The 21,794-nt window shown below is 43.0% G+C and overlaps 1 protein-coding gene across 2 annotated transcripts in view; it reads right to left on the minus strand.

Annotated features, from left to right (window-relative positions):
* Positions 1 to 21,794, minus strand: part of WDFY4 (WDFY family member 4) — a 778,336-nt gene that overhangs the window by 601,981 nt on the left and 154,561 nt on the right. For both annotated transcript variants that reach the window (XM_069240880.1, XM_069240879.1), the window contains exons 8-9: positions 19,740 to 19,929; positions 19,024 to 19,184 (exon numbers count right to left, since the gene is read on the minus strand). In XM_069240880.1, the coding sequence (XP_069096981.1) occupies positions 19,024 to 19,184; positions 19,740 to 19,929 (351 nt within the window). The remainder of the gene's footprint in view (positions 1 to 19,023; positions 19,185 to 19,739; positions 19,930 to 21,794) is intronic.

Consider the following 21,794-nt stretch of genomic DNA (forward strand, 5'->3'; position numbering starts at 1 on the left):
TTAAACTATGGAATGTTCCCAATTGTATGGTTGTGGCTTTGTAGTTCTTGTAAACAAGAAGGGTTCTGGGAGAGGACACGCATGAATGTTGGCAGCTGGAGAAAGTAGTGAAAGTCTACTGCTAAAAGTCAAACGTTGGCAGTAGCATAGCTTTTGGCAATATGTGGAGGGTGCAAAGAAAATGAGATGGCATTTGGGGCACGTGGAGATGTGTGTTTTAGTATGTGTGCAAGTGTTACATGCAACATATATATTTCAGTAACTTGTGAGGCGCCACAGTTTGACACATGAGAGAGAGCCTGGATGGACATTGGACTGGGTGGCAAATGTCCTGGGTGGGTAGTGGCATTTGTGACCTATTTACTGGCTGTGAAATGGACTGGGACGGCCATCATCAACATGTGGAATGGATGCATTGGTGTAGGAGGGAAATGTTCTGGTGAGGGATTAGATTGATGTGATGTGGCTTGACTGTGAGTCAGACTCTCCTTCTCATTTTTTGTCAGTCAGTTTCTCTCTGTTCCCATCCACACAATGGTGATTCCATAACTCTGATTACTTGAACGGTACACCTTCACTTTGTCATTGCACTTCAATAAAGTATGATCTGGCTAGGTTGTTGCAGGAGGATCTGGAAATGAAGCAGTGATTGCGGCCTCCAAGGTCGAGGAGTGGGTGGCAGGTTACTGTCAATGGTGGATGGACTGGAAGGAAGTCAAGTGATGAGGGGGCAGGGGTTTTGGGCCTGATGAAGCAGAAAATGAAGGTTTTGATTTATTAACGCATAAACGTAGTGTGAAATAATCATGTGTGACATTAACCGAACTAATAAAGATTGTACGGGGACAAAATGTGCCCTCAGAGTAGTTTGCCAACATTTATACGCGTGCTTTATATAACGTGGTGTATTAGAATTGCACTAATCCGACATAATCATAAACGTGTGCTACGATTTGCTTGTTTGAAATGCGTTAGCTTAGCATTACTTTAGAGGAGGCTTTGGCCTAGTGGCCTGGTCTCACGGTTTAGATGTTCGTATTTTTTCCAATGTGCTATTAAACGTGTATTTCTGCTTGAAGCTGTATTTTTCCACAGAAACTGTTCACATGCTTATCTTAAAGTTTCGTGCCAGCCTGGCATATTTTCTCTTTAATTCAAGGTCGACTTGCAGGTGCGGACAATGGAGGCTCTGAAAGTGAGCTAATTGATAGACAATGTTGCAACTTGCGTACCCATCTCCAAGGATAATGTATGCTTAAGTGAAAGCTTGAGAACTGTCGTTTTTGATTGGACAATTTGAAGCTAACCTATGAACCCTCCAATGGGAGACCCTACTGGACTCGAACTGTTGTCTATAAAACCCAGGTGCACGAGAAGAAGGTAGCCATTGAGCCTTTTGCGGCCATTACCAGCTCGATACCCGCCATTTTGCAGACTTCGTAGCTATTATGGACCACTTTGCTGCGACGCCATTTTGAGAGACTTTGATGCTTTCTCTAATCGAGAGAAAGAGACTTTAATGATTCTTGCCCTAGAGACTTTAACTTTGATTTGTCCCTTTGCATGAAGTAGTAGTTTTACCTTGCCGCCGTGAGGCAATTGCCCCGTTCACCCCTGCCCCTTTGCCCCGTCCCATGCTGATCGAGAAACGGTACCTGTGAGACGAAGACTTCCTTGTATGCTGATCGTAATTGGTAAATATGAAAGGAAATTGTAAAATTGCATTGTGTTTCTTTTAGGTAGCCAACTGCTGATTTTGATAAGGTCCCTATCTAGGAGTTTTCTAAATTTATGTTGCTAAATTGTTTTTGCATGAAGTCCCACATGCCGATGCTAATTTGTGGTTAGATGAGGATTCCATATGTCGCACGATGCAATTTGAGATCTTGTTATGCTGACTAAATGTACGCAATTAGTTCATTACAGATTATCGTATTAGTGCTTTGCATTGCTATTATCGAATGCCTTGTGATTCAAATGCTACATAGATTACACTTGTTTCGACGTTATGGACAGCTATTAATGTTCATATATGTTTATCATTTGGTGTTGAGACACATTTATATTGTGCTAGCTTTGTTAATATAGGGAAATAAATTCACTAACTTTGCAATAAACTGGTGTGGTTATTCCTGGCTGAAAGGTCAGGGTTCGCCGAAATGTATTCTGGATTAATCATTAAGTGTTATGTTGATCAAGGTATTGCTTATGTTCGTTATTGATTATTGATTTGATGCGATTGATCGATTAAGAGTACAGAGAGTTCCCACTTAGTCAAAAGATTCATCGGCCTAAAGAGCGTCCGAACACAGGTAAATTGTTACTACGGTTCGCTCTATCAGTAGATGGTAGCAGAGGACGGTTTCGTCTTTTGGGACCCTGTACTATTAGAGTACATGGTGTTGAATTAACGGTTACGCATTTTTGAGGCCTCATTCGAGAAGTTGAATTAGATTTTTTTGGATAAAACTGATTGACAGAATGATGATGGGCTAGGTCCACCGCGACTTTCCCGGGATCTCGGAGCTTGCGAATGGAGAGAACGGAGGTGTGGAAACAGCGTTGGCGGTACTAGTGATGGTATGAGTGAAGTTAGGGTTTTGCGCTTGCACAGCTTATTGCCGCAGGGTGTGTGAAAAGGTTGCGAGGATTTTTTCTTTTTAGAGGATAGCGGAGGTGCGACTCCGAGTGTAGAAGTAGTGAAGTCGTCGAACTTCATAGAAACAGCGGAGGTGCGGCTCCGAGTGTGAGAGTAGGGAAGTCGTCGAACTTCATGTGCGTGTGGCGCTTTGTGCATAAAAAGGTCCACGTGGTTGTTGTTGAGACGGGCCCTGCGAGGTCAAGAGACTCCGGAGTATGTTGATCCATGTTGTGGTCTGGGCGGTTTAGTAGGTTGATCGGGCGTGGTCAACAAGTCGGTACGTGTGTTAGGGAGTGAAAGAAACTTCGACTTCGGGCTCTGACAAGATTCTAAGTGCACTAGAACAGATCATTGACAAGTTGAGAGTAGATCTGCAGGTCAGATTTGCTTGCAAACGTGGGGACTGAGAAAGACGGAATAGCGGCCGAGGCTAGTGAAAGGTCCCTAAGGTCCTGAAGCGATCGTGTTACCCTTCCTGTAGTAAACCGACAGATCTGTTTTAGTTTTTGGTAGCTCGCGATACATGCAAGAAGTTGTTACGGGAGGAGCTGAATGAAGGAAGACTAGCCGCGAGGCTTTGTCAGCCGCAGTGTGTGTGAGTGTGACGTCACTAGGAGCCGCGCTGGGATAGGTTGGTTGGAGACAAGGGTCGCGCACGGATTGGACGCAGTCCGTGGGGCTCGTTTGGAAGGGGAAAGGCAGGCGAAGAGTATTCCGGGAATTAAAGTCACCTATTGATTACAAATTTTGTGGAATAAAAGTGACCTATTGATTATAAACTTTGTGAAATAAAAGACGAGAAAATGAAATTCCTTAAAGCATTTAGGAGTGCGATGAAGGGGGAGTCTTACATTAAAGTGAGCGTAGGAGAGGAGACGCCGCCCGAAGGTACTCCAGCTTACATTGTAATGGAGGAAAAAGGGGTAGCTCCGTGTCTTTGGCTAAAGCAATGGCACAAACTGACAGAGAAACATGGGAGCGTAGCGTTCCCGATACATGGGACATTCAATATAAGGATCCTAGAGAATTTGAGATTCACGATGTATGACATGAAGGTGCCTCCGAGGCCAGCACAGTTTGAGGCTCTAGCGATCTGGGAATTAATGGCTAGACAGCAACAGAAGAATAAGTTTGAAACAAGGATGAGGAAGGTAGAAAAAACACTAGCGGATGCTAGGTGGGATAATGCGCAGAAGGTGTGGAGGTCAGATGTATTGCAGGGGATAAAATTGTTTCCTGCAATTACTAAGGAAGAAGAGGAGACAGGTAAGAAAGCTACCTGTAAGACAGACAGGAAGTGTTCCAAGGATAGAGAGGACGAGGAAAAATTGAGAAGAGAAGAGGAGTTAGAGGATGAGGAGTTAATAATGCAATTGCTGAACGACCGTCCACCACCTTATGCGGAGAATGGACAAGGTCCAAGTACCAGTTCTGCCCCTCCGGCACCGGTACAGATCAGTGAAACCCAGAGTTCAGGAGCGTCATCGGGATCTAAGGACCCGAGTTTACTGTTCACCCCGCAGATACCGCAGGTTAGGAGAATATATCCAGATGTGCCCATAATGAAACCAGCAGAAAATTATCAACCGCAGATGCCAGGGTACTACAGCAGTGACAATAGTGGAGGAATGGTTCTAGAACAAACCGTAAGGGGAGTACAGAATGGTCACAATCCAACAATGACACAGGCTGAATCAACTCAGTTTATGATGCCTCAAAAGCAGATGCAGGGAGGAAACGCACATGCTCAGATGACGGGGAGTCAGATGGGCATGCCGGCAATGATGTCCCATAATATGGGAATGAACATGCCTCAGAACATGGGAAATGGACAGAACCCAGACGCGATATCACTACCCATTACTGTAGGTCCACCGGTACCTTTGTATAGTCAGCCTAACTTAGGCATGAGCAGTCAGGGATCGATGCTGCAGAATGGGACCGAAAGGAGGTGCATAGAAAACACTCCAGGGATAACTCCTATAGCGGCTCAGCCAAATGGATCTGGATCCTTGATGGAGTTTAGTCCCATATGTGCTCAGTCTACACTGGTGAGGTCGAGTCCCCCACTGATAATACCTTTAACATCGAATACTGAAAAGTTGCCGCAACCATCAATGGCAGTCGATGTGAATGCTACACTGATGGGGGTAAATGCGCAACAGCTGACACAGTGGTTCAACAGCTTGAATTCCACACAAAGTTCAGCCAGTGGGAAAGGAGAAGATTACTTGAATAGGATGAGGCTGAACATGGAAGCACAAGAATTGGTGGAAGGGAATATGGGTGTGAATAGGTTAGAGTCCTACACGGAAGAGGAGCTGAGGTACCTATGTCCAAAGATCACGAAAGAAGTGAACAAGGTACATAAAAGTTTGCAGGAAGTAGCGGACAGAAACGGGATTGACATAGGCAAGACGAAACACTTGAGCAGAAGCTACAGGTTGGATTTTGGGACCACAGATTTTGAACACATGAGGTCAGCAGGCATGAAGACACACCTCAGAGAATTGCTACAGAGTGCACAAGTGTGGAGGTGCTTAGACAAGTGGGAAAGCAGATGGGTAAAGAGGAAGGAAAAGAGGAGGGACAGTGCTACAGAGCATAACGAGAAAAGACCGCAGAGCAGCGAGACAGTAACCATGTTACCAATGAGGGAGACAGCAGGGGGAAAATTAATACATGTACCATGGCACAGAAGCGACATTCAGTCATTCACGGATGATTTTCCCAAACTGAGAGAGAAGCCGATTGAATGGTATCAACAGACTGATAGGTTTGTGAAGCTTGCAAAATGTCTCTGGGAAGACCTGAACACTCTCTTTGAGATCGTGGTTCCGGCAGACTTGTGGGAGGATTGCAAAAGAGCTGTAGGTTGGCCGACAAGTGAACCAGAGAGAGACAGGGAGACGGGTGCACCATCACCTATGGTGATGAGCTTGTACTATAAAGTGATTGAGCATTTGAAGACGAAGGTTGCCGCGAAAAATGTGGATTGGCAGAAGATTGATCGAACTGCCCAAGAGGCTAAAGAATCGATTCATAGTTACTATGAGAGGTTGTTGAAGGCGTTTAAGAACTACAGTGGCACGGAAACAATTGAGGCGAAGGATATGCTTCATTTTGTGTTTAGATTTGTGGAAGGGTTGAGACCAGAGATAAGTCAAATGATAAAGTCACATTTGATTTGATGGCAGTCTAAACCGATTGACGAGGTCTTGACTTACGCGAAATACTGTAGCGACGAAATTGAGGTGAAACAGAAGAAGCTGAAAGAGAAGGTGATGATGATGCAACTTAAAGCAGCTCAGACAGGTTTGCAAGGTCTGCAAGGTTTGCAAGGGATGCAAGGGTTCCAACAGCAGGTACCGCAGCCGCAGTTGCAGGGAAACATGGCGTTTCAGCCACAGGCGAGAGGCAGAGGAGGTTTTGTGAATAACGGTCCGGATTTAAACACTGTTGTGACGGGTGTGCAGGCAATGAAGAAAGTGATGCCGTGTCACGCGTGCAGAATTGTAGGTCATTGGAAACGCGAGTGCCCGATGGTGGTGCAGGAAGGTGCAGGTGCAGGTGCAGGTGTTGGTCAGCAAAACAATGATGTCAATGCATTTCAGACAATGAGAGGACCGAAAATGAGAGGTCCAAGCCCAAATTTTCAGACCATAAATCAATTGCAGGGATTACAACCTATGCAGCCGCAGCAGATGCAGATGCCTCGTATGCAGATGACGCAAATGCAGCCGATGCAACAGCAGTTACCCATGGTACCTAATCAGCAAATGCAAATACCTTTGGCACCAATGAGTCAGCAGCAAGTGATGGTTCCTCCACAGGTCTCGGGACAGGTAATGAGTACAAATGGCACCGTACAACAGTTCCCATTACACAGTGAGAGTGGAATAAACAATGTATGGGAGAGTGAAAGCTCAGAAGAAGAAGGAGATTGTGTGCTTGCAGCATCCTTAGAAGTTGATCAAAAGGGTCCGTACGTAGAGGGAAGAGTAATGGGTCATCGTGTTTCATTCTTGGTGGACACGGGAGCCACACGTTCAACTGTTAAGAGCAGTGAAGTACCAAATTTGCCACTCTCAGGGAGGACAGTTCAAGTGGTGGGAGTAGCAAACAGGCACCTGACGAACCCAATAACAGATCCGGTACCAGTCAGCATCGGTAACTATCAAGGGCTGCATCAGTTTGTGATATGTGATTCAAGCCCAATAGCACTGTTAGGGAGAGACCTATTGTGCAAGCTGGGATGTTCGATCATGTGTTCGAACGAAGGAATAACAATCCAGACGAGCAGTGATGGGGAAGAAGAGGACAGTGTAGAGGGGGATGAGATGGAAACGGTCGATGAAGAGTATCCTCTGATTTGCCTTTTCCCGATGATAACTGAAGAAGATATTCCAGCCGAATTACGGGAGACAGTCGGAAAGGAAGTGTGGGACATGACAGGGAAAGAGGTGGGATTGATGAAAGGAGTGGAACCAGTGAAAGTGACTGTAAAGCCCAATGCAATCTTTCCCCAGACCCCACAATACCACATGCCACAAGATACCCTCATGAAAGTTGCCCAACTCATTGACGAATTTGTGAAACAGGGGGTACTAAAAGAAGTGTTAAGCAGTCCATGTAATTCACCAATAATGGGACTAATAAAGCCAAGTGGAAAGGTCCGACTTGTGCAAGACTTGAGGAAAATAAATGACATCATAGTCAAATGTTGCCCTGTTGTACCGAATCCAGCTGTGATAATGTTTCAGATCCCTTGCGATGCTGAGTGGTTCTCAGTCATCGATTTGTCACAAGCATTCTTTTCTGTGCCTCTTCATGAGGACAGCCAATTTCTCTTTTGTTTCAAATTCCTAGACAGAGTGTACAGTTGGTGTCGAATTCCTCAAGGGTTTTCTGAATCACCGTCAATCTTCAATCAGGTTCTAAAGAAAGACTTGGAAGAGTTAGAGTTGCCATTCGAGTCAACCCTGGTACAGTACATTGACGACTTACTGGTTGCATCAAAGACAGAAAGTGGCTGTACAGCCGATACCATTGCTCTGTTGAACCATTTGGGAAGGAATGGACACAAGGTGTCTCCTTCCAAATTACAGTTCTGTCAGAAGAAAGTGAAATACTTGGGTCACCAAATAGAGAAAGGGTCACGGAGAATAATGAAGGAAAGAATAACGAGTGTACTTCAAATGAGTCCGCCCAAGACGAGAAAGGAGGTGAGGAAGTTCTTGGGAATGGTGGGCTACTGTCGCCAGTGGATTCCCAACTTCTCGACTCTAGCGAAGCCTTTACTGAAACTGACCCAGAAGGATGCCTTGGATCAAATTGAGCTGAAAGGAGATGAGATGGATGCTTTTGTTGAACTGAAAGAATGAATGTGCAGGGCTCCAGCTTTAGGTATGCCTGATTACACAAAGCCTTTCACATTGTTTTGCCATGAACGTGATGCATGTTCTTTGTCTGTCTTGACTCAAGCCCATGGTGGCGTAAACAGACCAGTAGCGTATTTTTCAGCTACTTTGGATACGGTCGCAGCAGCACTCCCAGGGTGTTTGCGCGCCGTAGCAGCAGTTGGTATCAGCCTCACTCAGAGTGAAGGAATAGTGATGGGACACCCAGTAACAGTCATGGTCCCTCACTCAGTTGAGATACTTTTGACCCGCTCCCGAACGCAACACATGACTGGAGCAAGACTCACAAGGTATGAAACGATTATTCTGGGCTCACCGAATGTGCAGCTGAAAAGGTGCACTACGTTGAATCCAGCTACCTTGCTTCCTGGAGAAAATGCCGAAATTGAGAACGCTGAAGACGTCGAGCATGACTGCCTTCAGGTGACTGAATTTTGCACAAAACCCCGACCGGACATTAGGGATACTAAACTTGATGAAAATGACCAAATTCTTTTTGTTGATGGATCATGTCTAAGAGACGGGATGGGGATTTTGAAAGCAGGATACGCTGTATGCACTGTAACAGGGGTCTTGGAAGCGGGATGGCTCCAAGGAGTCTATTCTGCACAAGTAGCAGAACTTGTAGCCCTTACCAGAGCATGTCAACTGTCTGCATTGATGAAAGTCACCATTTACACTGATAGCCAATACGGGTTTGGGATTGTGCATGACTTTGGACAACTATGGTCACAGAGAGGTTTCCTGACTTCTTCAGGGTCCCCAGTGAAGAACGGGGAAAGAATAAGGGAATTGTTACATGCCATTCAAGTACCAGCTGAAGTTGCAGTGGTAAAGTGCAGTGCTCACACGAAAGGACAGGACTATGTTTCTCTGGGAAATGCATATGCGGATCAAGTCGCAAGATTTTGTGCCTTGAACTGTATATTACTCAGAGATGAATGGAACTCAATAAGTGAGCCGGAACTCGAACCAGCTGAAGCATTTGCCTTGAAGGTCGTAGATACAATAGAGGAACTAAAAGCACTACAGAATAATGTCAGAGAGGATGAAAGAGATTCCTGGATTAAATCACAATGTATAAAGAGACAAGACGAGTTATGGGTTTCAGATGAGGGAAAATTTGTTTTGCCAAATAGTCTCTTATCACAGCTTGCGCGGTTCTATCATGGGCAAGCTCACCTAGGGAGAGATGCCATGATAAGATTGTTCAAAACTGATTGGTTTAACCCCAGATTTCGTCAAGCTGCAGAAGCAGTTTGCCATCGATGTGTCACTTGCCAGCAGATGAACCCAGGAAAGGGAACAGTTGTGAACGCGAGTCACATTGGTAGGGCAAGCGGTCCTTTTAGTCGTATGCAGATGGACTTCATTGAGATGCCTGTGCATGGAGGTCTGAAATATGTGTTGGTGATTGTGTGCATTTTTAGTCACTGGATAGAAGCATACCCCACACGTAGAAATGACAGCCTTACAGTTGCCAAGCTATTATTGAGAGAGTTGATACCACGTTTCGGATTCCCGATCTCTTTAGAATCAGACAGGGGAAGTCACTTCAACAACGAGGTGATAAAGTTACTTTGCGAAGCGCTGAACATTGAGCAGAAACTGCATTGTAGCTATCGCCCTGAAGCATCAGGACTGGTTGAGCAGATGAATGGTACACTGAAATCAAGAATGGCGAAAATATGTGCATCGACAAATTTGAAATGGCCTGACGCATTGCCCTTAGTGCTAATGTCAATGAGAAACACTCCTGATAGAAAAACTGGATTGTCTCCGCACGAAATTCTCATGGGCAGGGCTATGAGACTTCCTGCAGTTCCCGCAAACGCGCTTTTGAATATTACAGATGATATGGTGTTAGACTACTGCAAAGGACTGGCTGACGTGGTTCGCTCTTTCTCTCACCAGGTGGAAGCAACCACCTTGCCACCGATCCAAGGTCCAGGACACGCACTGAAAGCAGGTGACTGGGTCGTAGTAAAGAAGCACGTGAGGAAGTCGTGTCTGGAACCCCGTTGGAAAGGCCCTTTCCAAGTGATCCTGACGACAACTACCGCTGTGAAGTGTGCGGGGGTTCCCAACTGGATTCACGCCAGTCACACAAAGAAGGTGTTGTGTCCCACAGATGAGGAAGTTGAAGCGCTGAAATTGCCAGTGCCTGATAAAACAGTGCCGAGCGCTGAGACAGAACAAAACCGAACTGAAAACGGACAGGCAGAAGTAGGAGAGAGAGAGATACTATTGGAGAACGAAGAGTGCGACTCACTTGGGGAAGACCAAGGAGAAAGTTCAGACAGCGACGAAGAAGCTGCAGGTGACAAAGAGCCTGAAGCAGCTGAGGGTAGCAAAAAGCCTGAAGCAGCTGAAGGTGACAAAGAACCTGAAGCAGCCGAAAGTGACACAGAGCCTGACGAAAGTAACGGCGACGAAGGGCTCGAAAAAGGTGAAAAAGCAGGAGAGCCTGATCAGAAGGGGGCTTTCCCAGAAACAGACGATACAGAAAAAGAAAAAGAGAACGTGATCGATTCCCCTGAAGGAGGGGACAAGGCAGAGCAGAACTAAAAAGTTCAAACCTCTACAGAAAAGGTCGCAGGTCCATCAAATGGACATGGTGCAAAAAGGAGATTAAGTATATCACCAGTAAAACAAAGGTCTGGAGAAGGTTTGAACGACGGAGAAAGGCCAAAAGTAAAAGAGAAAAGAAAAGAAGTGTCTGTCGTGGTACCAACCTCGAGTGAAGAAAAGGACTTGACAAAAGAGGAAAGTACCAGCGAGGCAGAATCGAAAAGAGAAGCAAAATTGAAAAGGAAAAGGATACCGAACAGAAGATATTCTGGTCCTGAATGGGCATATGCAGTCAATGACGATTGGACTGACGAGTTTGTATCTCTAAGCATCGAGAACGAAGAAGAGGAAGAGATACCAATAGAAAAGAAAAGTTTTATGGACAGTGTTGATTGAAAGGGTGATAAATGATATTGCTTGCTACAATCTAACGTGAAACAAACAACCAGCTGAGACATTGCTAAACCGGATGAGACATTTGCTAAACCGATAAAGACTGAGTTATTGCCGAATTGAGACACATGCTGCTAACCGATAAGTGACTTGGCCTCTTGAAGAAGACGGTGTGAACATTGCGCTCGCTCAGCTTTGTAACTGAATTGCTAAATAAGTATCATTTATAAGTGCTTCTAGCTCTCTGATTCTATACAGATCATGACGCAAAACAATAGAAAGAAATATTGTAAATATGTGTGTATAAGCTTGGTAGTAACATGTGTACTAATAATAATGGCAATTGTGCTTGGAATGCATGGAAAGGGTGAGAATGAGACTATTGCTGCTTCTACTATTGCTCCTGTTACTGTCACTGAACTAACTGCATTGAAAAGGCTAGCATTGGATGAGAGACTCTTGCATGATAGGAAAGAGCTTTCGTATAACGTTTTCTATCGCTTACTAACAGAATATGTTGAGACAATGGATGCGAAAGATTGTTATGTGTGTACCCAGATACCGACATCAGTGAAGGAAGGGGTGACATATCACCACATGCCTCTTACATACGGGATTACATGTAGTATAGTAATGTCTAGATTTTATGGTCAAACTAACATACAGTATTTTTACTCAAATTATGATGTTACCTTTGCTTATGTTCCTATAATAGCGCAGCTAAGCCAGACTGCAAAAGATTGGGATGCTAAAATTATGAGGGAATTTTTCGAGCCAATGCTACCTTTTGAAACGGCTCACGCTCATAGGGAAAATCTTACCTGCTCACTCTCTGCAGTAGAAATAAGCTTTTTAGATCGCACAGATGATAGAAGGGCACAAATGAAGGCGAAATTAGAAAAGGAGTTACATAAGAGGACTTAAGTAGATAATTATGATTTTGCTGCAATAAAGACACAAGGGAAAATTGCTTTAGATGCTTGGCATGTAGGGAAATTTTGTATATATCGAGGTGAATCTTATTATGACAACATTTTTGTAGGGGCGAGTGAGTGTAAACACACGTTTATCTTTAAGGCCAAATGGACATTCATGATGGATGGACTTGACCCTGTCATTCCAGGTGTATATTACATTTGTGGATATAATGCCTATTATCGTCTTCCAAAGGGATGGTGGGGGAGATGTTATTTGGGTATAGTGTTCCCAAAGGTTTATCAACTGGATGACCTATCGATGATTCAAAAGACATCTGGATCCCATCGTATCCAGAAGAGAGAGACCGCAGCTGCTGTGGTAGGTGATATATTTGGAGCAATGATTCCTTCATTGGGAGTTGTGCTGAATTCCATCAAAATAAGAAAGTTGTCTACTATAGTGGATAACATGTTGACAAAGTTTTCAGGTGCTATAATCCTGATAGATGCTGAACTTGCAGCAGAAAGAGCTATGACTCTTCAAAATAGGCTTGCTTTAGACATTCTTTTAGCAAAGGATGGTGGTGTTTGCAAAATGCTTGGTGCAAGACACTGTTATACCTATATACCTGACAATAGTGTGAAAATTAAAACTATGCTTGCTAATCTAACAAAAGAAAGTGCAGATTTGAAGGAACTGAAAGAACCAGGAGTGTGGGAGAAGGTTGGAAAAGGACTTGCTTCAGTGGGACATTGGATTGGGGGAATTTGGAATGGAATATTGCTAAAAATAATAGAGGGAATTTTAATAGTAATAATTTGTGTATTCGGAATTTGGGGAATAAAAAGGGGAATAATAATGATTATGGAAAGAATTAAAAGAAGAAAGGAGGAGAAAATTATGAAAAGAATGGCAGAAGAATACAAAGCGCAAACTAGGGGAACTAAAAGGAAAAGGGAACTGACAGAATTTTAATGGAATAAAATTTGTGGGCTTAATTTGTGTGATGACAAGTAGTCACCAGAGGAGGGATTGATGAAGCAGAAAATGAAGGTTTTGATTTATTAACGCATAAACGTAGTGTGAAATAATCATGTGTGACATTAACCGAACTAATAAAGATTGTACGGGGACAAAATGTGCCCTCAGAGTAGTTTGCCAACATTTATACGCGTGCTTTATATAACGTGGTGTATTAGAATTGCACTAATCCGACATAATCATAAACGTGTGCTACGATTTGCTTGTTTGAAATGCGTTAGCTTAGCATTACTTTAGAGGAGGCTTTGGCCTAGTGGCCTGGTCTCACGGTTTAGATGTTCGTATTTTTTCCAATGTGCTATTAAACGTGTATTTCTGCTTGAAGCTGTATTTTTCCACAGAAACTGTTCACATGCTTATCTTAAAGTTTCGTGCCAGCCTGGCATATTTTCTCTTTAATTCAAGGTCGACTTGCAGGTGCGGACAATGGAGGCTCTGAAAGTGAGCTAATTGATAGACAATGTTGCAACTTGCGTACCCATCTCCAAGGATAATGTATGCTTAAGTGAAAGCTTGAGAACTGTCGTTTTTGATTGGACAATTTGAAGCTAACCTATGAACCCTCCAATGGGAGACCCTACTGGACTCGAACTGTTGTCTATAAAACCCAGGTGCACGAGAAGAAGGTAGCCATTGAGCCTTTTGCGGCCATTACCAGCTCGATACCCGGCATTTTGCAGACTTCGTAGCTATTATGGACCACTTTGCTGCGACGCCATTTTGAGAGACTTTGATGCTTTCTCTAATCAAGAGAAAGAGACTTTAATGATTCTTGCCCTAGAGACTTTAACTTTGATTTGTCCCTTTGCATGAAGTAGTAGTTTTACCTTGCCGCCGTGAGGCAATTGCCCCGTTCACCCCTGCCCCTTTGCCCCGTCCCATGCTGATCGAGAAACGGTACCTGTGAGATGAAGACTTCCTTGTATGCTGATCGTAATTGGTAAATATGAAAGGAAATTGTAAAATTGCATTGTGTTTCTTTTAGGTAGCCAACTGCTGATTTTGATAAGGTCCCTATCTAGGAGTTTTCTAAATTTATGTTGCTAAATTGTTTTTGCATGAAGTCCCACATGCCGATGCTAATTTGTGGTTAGATGAGGATTCCATATGTCACACGATGCAATTTGAGATCTTGTTATGCTGACTAAATGTACGCAATTAGTTCATTACAGATTATCGTATTAGTGCTTTGCATTGCTATTATCGAATGCCTTGTGATTCAAATGCTACATAGATTACACTTGTTTCGACGTTATGGACAGCTATTAATGTTCATATATGTTTATCATTTGGTGTTGAGACACATTTATATTGTGCTAGCTTTGTTAATATAGGGAAATAAATTCACTAACTTTGCAATAAACTGGTGTGGTTATTCCTGGCTGAAAGGTCAGGGTTCGCCGAAATGTATTCTGGATTAATCATTAAGTGTTATGTTGATCAAGGTATTGCTTATGTTCGTTATTGATTATTGATTTGATGCGATTGATCGATTAAGAGTACAGAGAGTTCCCACTTAGTCAAAAGATTCATCGGCCTAAAGAGCGTCCGAACACAGGTAAATTGTTACTACGGTTCGCTCTATCAGGCCTAAGCCCTTCTAGGATCTAAACTAAGAACAAGGGTAAAACACTGTCACTCTGAATTGTTTTGACTATTTATGAGGGAGTCTGCTTGAGAATATGGTGCTGAGAGTGGGTGGCAAAAAAAAGTTGAGCGAGTTCTCTTGACTCCATCAAACGCGAGCCCCCCATTACAGCTAGTAGGGAAGACACGGATCCCCAGTTTTCTTAAATCACCTAACCTTACTTAAGCCTTCCTTTCCAAACCTAACAAGCACTGGAAAAGCGCTAAGAGATACTTTGAAAAAACAACAGGACTATTCATTCAACTGAAAAAAGCTTCGGAAAATAAACAAATGAGAAGTCAATAAAAACACACAGGGTAAAGAACAATTTAAAAAAACACAGGGAAAACACAAACACGATTGATGATCAAACATGCTGAAGTGAAAAAAGTGGCTTTCTTTCTTTATACAATGCATATATATGAGATAGATAATTTATGTGTGATGAGTCTATGGTCTCTCTGGCATTGTAGTGCATTACTTCACAGAAGGCAGAATGATACAGCAAACAAGCCATAGTATGAGATGGGCAGGAAACAGTACTATGGACGGAACCAGAGACATATTTTAAAGGATAGGTAACAAGAGGTGTTTGCCGACGGCTTTGCTGTCACCTAAAGTGACTGATGGAATTCAGTTTGTTAAGTAGAGACCCAAAATAAGGACAACATAGAAAATCGTTTTTTAAAAACACAAGGCTAGGCCTTTAGGAAAAACAGCTTTGCAACAAAAAGTGCATTTGTCACTACAAATACGACACACACATTGCCATCATTTCTCCCACAGGTTAAACTCTAAATTAAAAGGCAAGATCAGCCAACAGCCTTTGCTTTCGTGGAAGGCCAAAGGTAAAGGGTGGAGGTGTTATTGGGGAGGCGAAGGGTTTTCAGTTAGCTGTTTGTAAAGCAAAGAACACAATGTTTGCTCCGGCTCTATTTTATCATCTTAATTAACTCCTAAGTCAGCTTCCAAACCACTGCCAGGCTACAGCGCTTTAAGCAGGAACACAAAGGAAGTACAACCTGAATAACTGATATGTACTAAAAATAAATGATCATTTTTGCGAAATAACTTTACAGTTGATTGAACAACTGGGGAGTCTCATTAGAAGTTTGACAGCTGGTTCCAGTCCACAGCTTCTCCAGTAGAATATCTTCAGCCACATCAAAACTAAATCTATGGCGGAATTCGGGGATAATGCTCTGGAATGACATTATCCTGTGCAGCTCTTGTTTCAGGTGCTCAATGTTTGCCCCTTTTGACCAATGTGTTGTGTATATATCCTTTCAATGGAAAGCATGCTGAATTTAATCTATCACTTGACTAATTTCTTTGCCACAAATCAACACAAAACTTAGCATTGTGCCTAACAAAACCACTCTGGCCACCAGGAGATGTTTATGTTCTGTGCTGCTTCTCTCTAGGGTACAATTTAGAAGAAAGAAGGTGAAATCCAAAATTCTACTGCATGTTAAGATTAAGCAACCACAGGAGACTCACTACACTCTGCTTATTCCAAATAACCAGCTACCATGTGCTGATCTTGGATACTCCATTAGTGAGGGCATTTCCCAACCCGGGATGAGCATCTTTTCATTAGTCTGAATCAATATGAGCCTGTTAGACCCGACAGTTCTAGGGTGGTCATCTCCCAACTTTCTGCCTGCTTCCCTTCATTTTTCTGACCCTGTTTTTGCTGGTTTTAGGACTCTGCGCACTTTACCACTGCTGACCAGTGATAAAGTGCATGGACTCTCTCCCCTAAACATGGTGAAATTAATTAATTTCCAATTGTCATATTTAATTTACTATGTAAGACCCTAGTAAAGTGCACTAGAGGTGCCCAGGGCCGGTACATTAAATGCTACTAGTGGCCCTGCAACACTGATTGTGCCATCCACATAGGTAGCCCCTTAACCATGTCTCAGGCCTGCCATTGCAAGGCCTGTGTGTGCAGGTTCACTGCCACTTCGACTTGGCGTTTAAAACTACTTGCCAAGCCTTAAACTTCATTATTTCTACATATAAGTCACCCCTAAGGTAGGCGCTAGGTAACCCATAGAGCAGGGTGCTATGCAAGTAAAAGGCAGGACATGTACTTGTCTAATTTACATGTCCTGGTAGGGGAAAACTCACAAATTCGTTTTCCACTACTGTAAGACCTGCGCCTCTCATAGGCCTGTATTAGAACAGCCCTTATATACTTTTAAGTGGTAGATTTTGATTTGAAAAAAGCAGCCTTGTCATGTTTAGTATGGCCATATTAGTAATGGAAAATAACGCTTGTTGGTGAAGTTGGATTTAAAATTACTATTTGAGAAATGCCACTTTTAGAAAGTGGGCATTTTCTCTACACTTACTGTCATCTGTGCCTTACAGCCTGGCTCCAATACACATCTGGTCTGTGCTGATTGACAGCTCTCCTTGTGCCATACACCCAGACAGCCATAAACACAGGACACTCAGTCAATCTGCATTCATCTGCATACTGAATGGGTCTCCCTGGGCAGGAAGGGTGGGAGGGCTCTTTCTTATACTTCAAAGGCCAGTGGGCTGCCCTCAAATAGAGGACTGATAACCCCCCACAGGGATCCTGGCAGACAGGACTGGGCTGAAAGGGGAACGTGCCTTTGAAGTTTCCTCCACTTCAAAAGCACTTTTGGGTACATATACTGGGTCTCTGACCCCACCAAATCAGACACTTCTGGATCTACACCTGGACTTTGTCAGAGGGACTGCCTGGCTGCCCAAAGGACTCATCTGGACTGTTTTGCTGAGAAGGATTGCTGCCCTGCTTAATGCCCTTCTACCTGCTGGCCTCTGACTCTGCCTTCCCCACAAGGGGCCTTTAAGGGCTTGGATTGAGCTTGCCTCCTCATCAGAAGTCTCAGTGCCACAAAGACTTCACCACAGAGAACAAAATCCCAGTGTGCCAGAAACTTGATGCAACCCCTGCAGAAATCGACACAGCACCTGCCTTGCACCTGAAAATTCACTGCATCGCCTACTGGATCGACGCAGCACCTGCTCCTTCTACCAGCGCATCAAGGATTTTCAACGAATCGTCCCTGGGTGTCAGTGGGGAACCAAGGCTGCGCTCCTGGAAATCGATGCATCACCTTGCGGCTTGGAAAGAAACAATGCATCGCTTGTGCTGCGCCAGGAAATCTGACGCCGCACCTTATTTTTCAACACATCTCCTCCTCTGTGGCCCCGTGTGTTATTTTTGACACATCCCAGGTACTGTGTGTTACAAGGATACAACCACTGATTCTTAACGAATGAAACTCTTTTAAACCTTTAAAAAGTTATTTCTTGACTTGTACATATTGGATTTTTGTATTTTTAACTTATTTATTCAGATAAATATTATCTATTTTCCTAAACTGTCGTGGAGTACTTTTTGTGGTGTCTTCACTGTGTTACTGTATGTGTTCTTCCACACATTCTTTACATTGCCTTCTCAGTTAAGCCTGCCTGCGCCAAGCTACCAGTGGCTGAGCACAGGATAATTTGGATTTGATTGTGTTGTGACTTACCTGACTAGGATTGTGGTCCCTTCTTGGACAAGGGTGTATACCTCTGCCAACAAGAGACCCAATTTTTAACAGAGCCAATCACAGTTGACTCTTTTCTGCCCCACATTTCCTGTCAACTCTGCAGTCAATGGTAACCCTACACCTCTTGGTAACTTAGCAAACAATTATCCACTGAGGACTCCTTTGCTCCAACAAAACTTAGAAAGCTGGGTGATTTTGAGCACTATATTTAAGGTATTTGTTTACATCAGGGTAATGTAGCAGAATATGCCGTTTAGAGTTAATAAGGCACATCAAATGCACAGCCTAGCAGCAACATTACAATTACACACATTCAACTGAAGTGAGTACAACCACATTCATTCTTATAGGGGTGTAAAATCAGAGGCATTCCAATAGAGTGGATACTATCACAGGTGTGCCCCTGATGAGGGTAAAATTGCAAGTAAGCCATTAATGTGGCTACAACCACAAGAAAACCACCAGCGTGGGTACAAACACATACATTCCATCAATACAGACACAATCATAATCCTTCTACTTGTGTGGGTTACGTAGCAAGCATTACATACGTACAGGTACACTCATAATCAGGCCATTAATGTGGGCAAAATCCAAACAGTCATTAATGTGTGTACAACTTTAACAGTGTGGGTACAATCACAAGAACCCCACATGAATGAGAGTACGCTAGAGTGCCAGAATATAAAACAGTACATTGTGCCCACTGGCTGCTGTACCTTAGAACGTCAAATATCAAAAACATAATCCAACACTAAAATATTTTTCCAAACAGTTCATCCCTAGCATTAACTAAGTCACACTTCCCCACACTCATGAACCCAGGTGCACAGGAGTTAGAAAATTATGTACCTGAGTTTGAGGAAGTCTGGTTCTGGAAATCAGCAAGCTGTGGATGGGTAATGTTGCTGGCAACTTTGAGTTCGGTTTTCCCACACGTTGTGAGATAAGCCAGTAAATTGAGTAGCTCGTCCAGGTGTTCCGTCACAGCAGACATGGAATGCTCCTCACAACTGAAAGGAAGCACAGTATTTAAATCTTTTTCATTTAGACAAAGATCTGTACTACTAAAATACCCTCCTACAGTTTATCACGTCATCTTCCATTGTAAGAATGGACAATCCATCATACTCACAACTGCAACTTTAAGCTAGGCTTTGAAGTAAAGGAGGGAACAGGTTCACAGAATTATTGGAATGTGGACTCACAAAGTACTACATCTTACCCCACATTCAGCCACACAGATCCTATTAAAGTATTAAAGTACATTTTTCCTCAATTCTTGGATTGCTGCTTACTCCTATATTTCCTCTTTCTCTGATGCGCGCACTCATATCTCAAAATTCACTTCAACTTATCTGCTCAACCTTCTAATGCCTACTTAACTCTCCCGCTTCATTACTCTCCTATTCTCCACCTATTCATTGGAACACTTGCTCTACTCTTCTGTTCTCATTCCGACCTCCTCCTCTCTCTTTCCTGGGACTCCACACCTTAAATCCTGACATGAACCTGATGTCCTGCTCCCACCTGTGTGAAGCAGAAGAAAACAGAGCTGTGGTACTTGCCGAAGCAATATTTTCTCCAGCATAGGATAGCCTTCATTATCCTCGAACTGTTGGAGAAGAGCCATAGAGAGTGGATAGGAGTCCTTCAGGAAGCCGAGAAGCAGGACTGTCATCTCACAGAGATCAGGAGGAGGCAGAGTGTCCACACGAGTAGACAGCTCCTGGAAGGCCATTTTCAGGCAGCAGGAAGCTGAAGCAAGAACAGGTAAAATTAATTAAAAATGCAACACGTTTATCATCTCAACATCTTGGAAATTTGAAATCCTAAAACAAGCATTCACAGTCCGCTCTACTGATAAAGGGTTTGAACACGTGAGAAACGAGGCAGTGAAATGGCAACTTTCATACAAACTTGTAGGGGTGTGAAACTGTGGGCACGCTATCGCTTAGATAATCTCCATGACAATGGCACACCCGATTTTGTGGGGGTCGGGAACGGTGTTAACCTTAAAATCTGTGACGTAATGTGCCTCTAAACACACAATTCAAAATATCATTCAAATACAGTTAATAAGAGAGGACTGACACAAAAAGGAGTTTGAGATCAACAATCTAGGTAAAAAACTAAGTTTATTTAGAAATTTGAAATGCAATACAGGAAACAGGAAACAGAATACGCAAATGCAGCAGTAAATATAAAAATCAATCAAAGATACAGAAATCAATTGCAACGTAGTCTATTAGTTACAAAAATAATGCAATAATAAGCAAAATCAGGAAAAAATAGATCAAGTCCCAAATGTGCAGCAAATTTACAAAAAACGGACAGAGTCCCTAATGGCTTAGAAAAAAGTACTGTCTCACCCCCAAATCAAGGGGCAGCACGGTGTGAGCACAGACATCATAATTTCAACACATCATATGACATTATTCCAAAATGTCACATAACCCTACCATCTTTTCACTAGTCAGAGGTGTCAAAACAAACAAGGTGCATAAACAGTGCTGAATTTGAGCTGGTGTATGCTGGTAGGGGGCACCAGCAACTTTTTTGTAGGGGCTGGCACATATTTCTCTGCACCAGAAACCCACGGAGCACAAGAGTACAGATAGGAAAGATGGAGGAAGAAAAATACAGCAAAACCGTCACAAAGGGAGAGAGCAGGAGCCTGCAAGAGTGAAAAAATGGGCGGGTAGTGTCTGGTAGTGCATTAAACATTTGCTTTGGTATTTGGCACACAAACATTTAATTGCACTGTCCGCTTGCTTCTGAGCAGGGCTTCAGGTACCTGCACCCTTTCTTTCGCAAAATAATTATTTACATAAACCGTTGAAACTATTAGTGAATTAATGCAATACAGTGCAAACCGGAAGAGCCTCGGAAAGTAGCAAAAGGCTTCCTCCAGTGAGTTCTTCAACAACAGTATGTCATACAAAATAAACAGTGCACATCCTGCTGCATGTGATGTCAAGAAAAAAATATAAACACATAATGAACATCATGATGCAGCAGCCTGTTGGGTATTGCCTTATGTCTTGTGATCGTCTGTCGAGTCTCGTGCTTACTGCCATACCATGGGCACGAGACTCACCAGAATGCGGGGATGGTGCGTAGGTTATGGGAGACGGTTGGAGGAAGCCGGTGAAAGAAGAGAGGAGATCTGTATCGTCCTGATATATAAAAATAAACTTACCAATTGTACCAACCAATACTTTGTACAGCCCTTTTAAAAGAAATTGAGCTGAGGCCTAGTTTTGCCTAAGCCAGAAAACACATTAAAACACATCATAAAATTGTTGTTTCAATTACAATAGCTGCATTTTAATACAGATATGTGAATGCAAATATAGAATGAATAATATTATTAATACTATAATTCAAATGTGAAATGGCTTTCCCAGTACCTTACAACTGAGTCCTAAATATAGTTGTATCACACAAGTATAGGTGAAATAGTATGATTGCAATAATATTGTGGAACATAATATTCAAGGTAAGTATCATTTTTTATGATTAGGTAATGTTATTTTTTTTCCTGGTTGTGACCTATTTTTGAATGTGCAATATTTTGGGTTAATATGTATTTCATTTAATTATGTGGTACATTTATAAAT

This window comes from Pleurodeles waltl, chromosome 6 (assembly GCF_031143425.1).
Source record: "Pleurodeles waltl isolate 20211129_DDA chromosome 6, aPleWal1.hap1.20221129, whole genome shotgun sequence".
In the NCBI taxonomy this organism is placed as follows: domain Eukaryota; kingdom Metazoa; phylum Chordata; class Amphibia; order Caudata; family Salamandridae; genus Pleurodeles; species Pleurodeles waltl.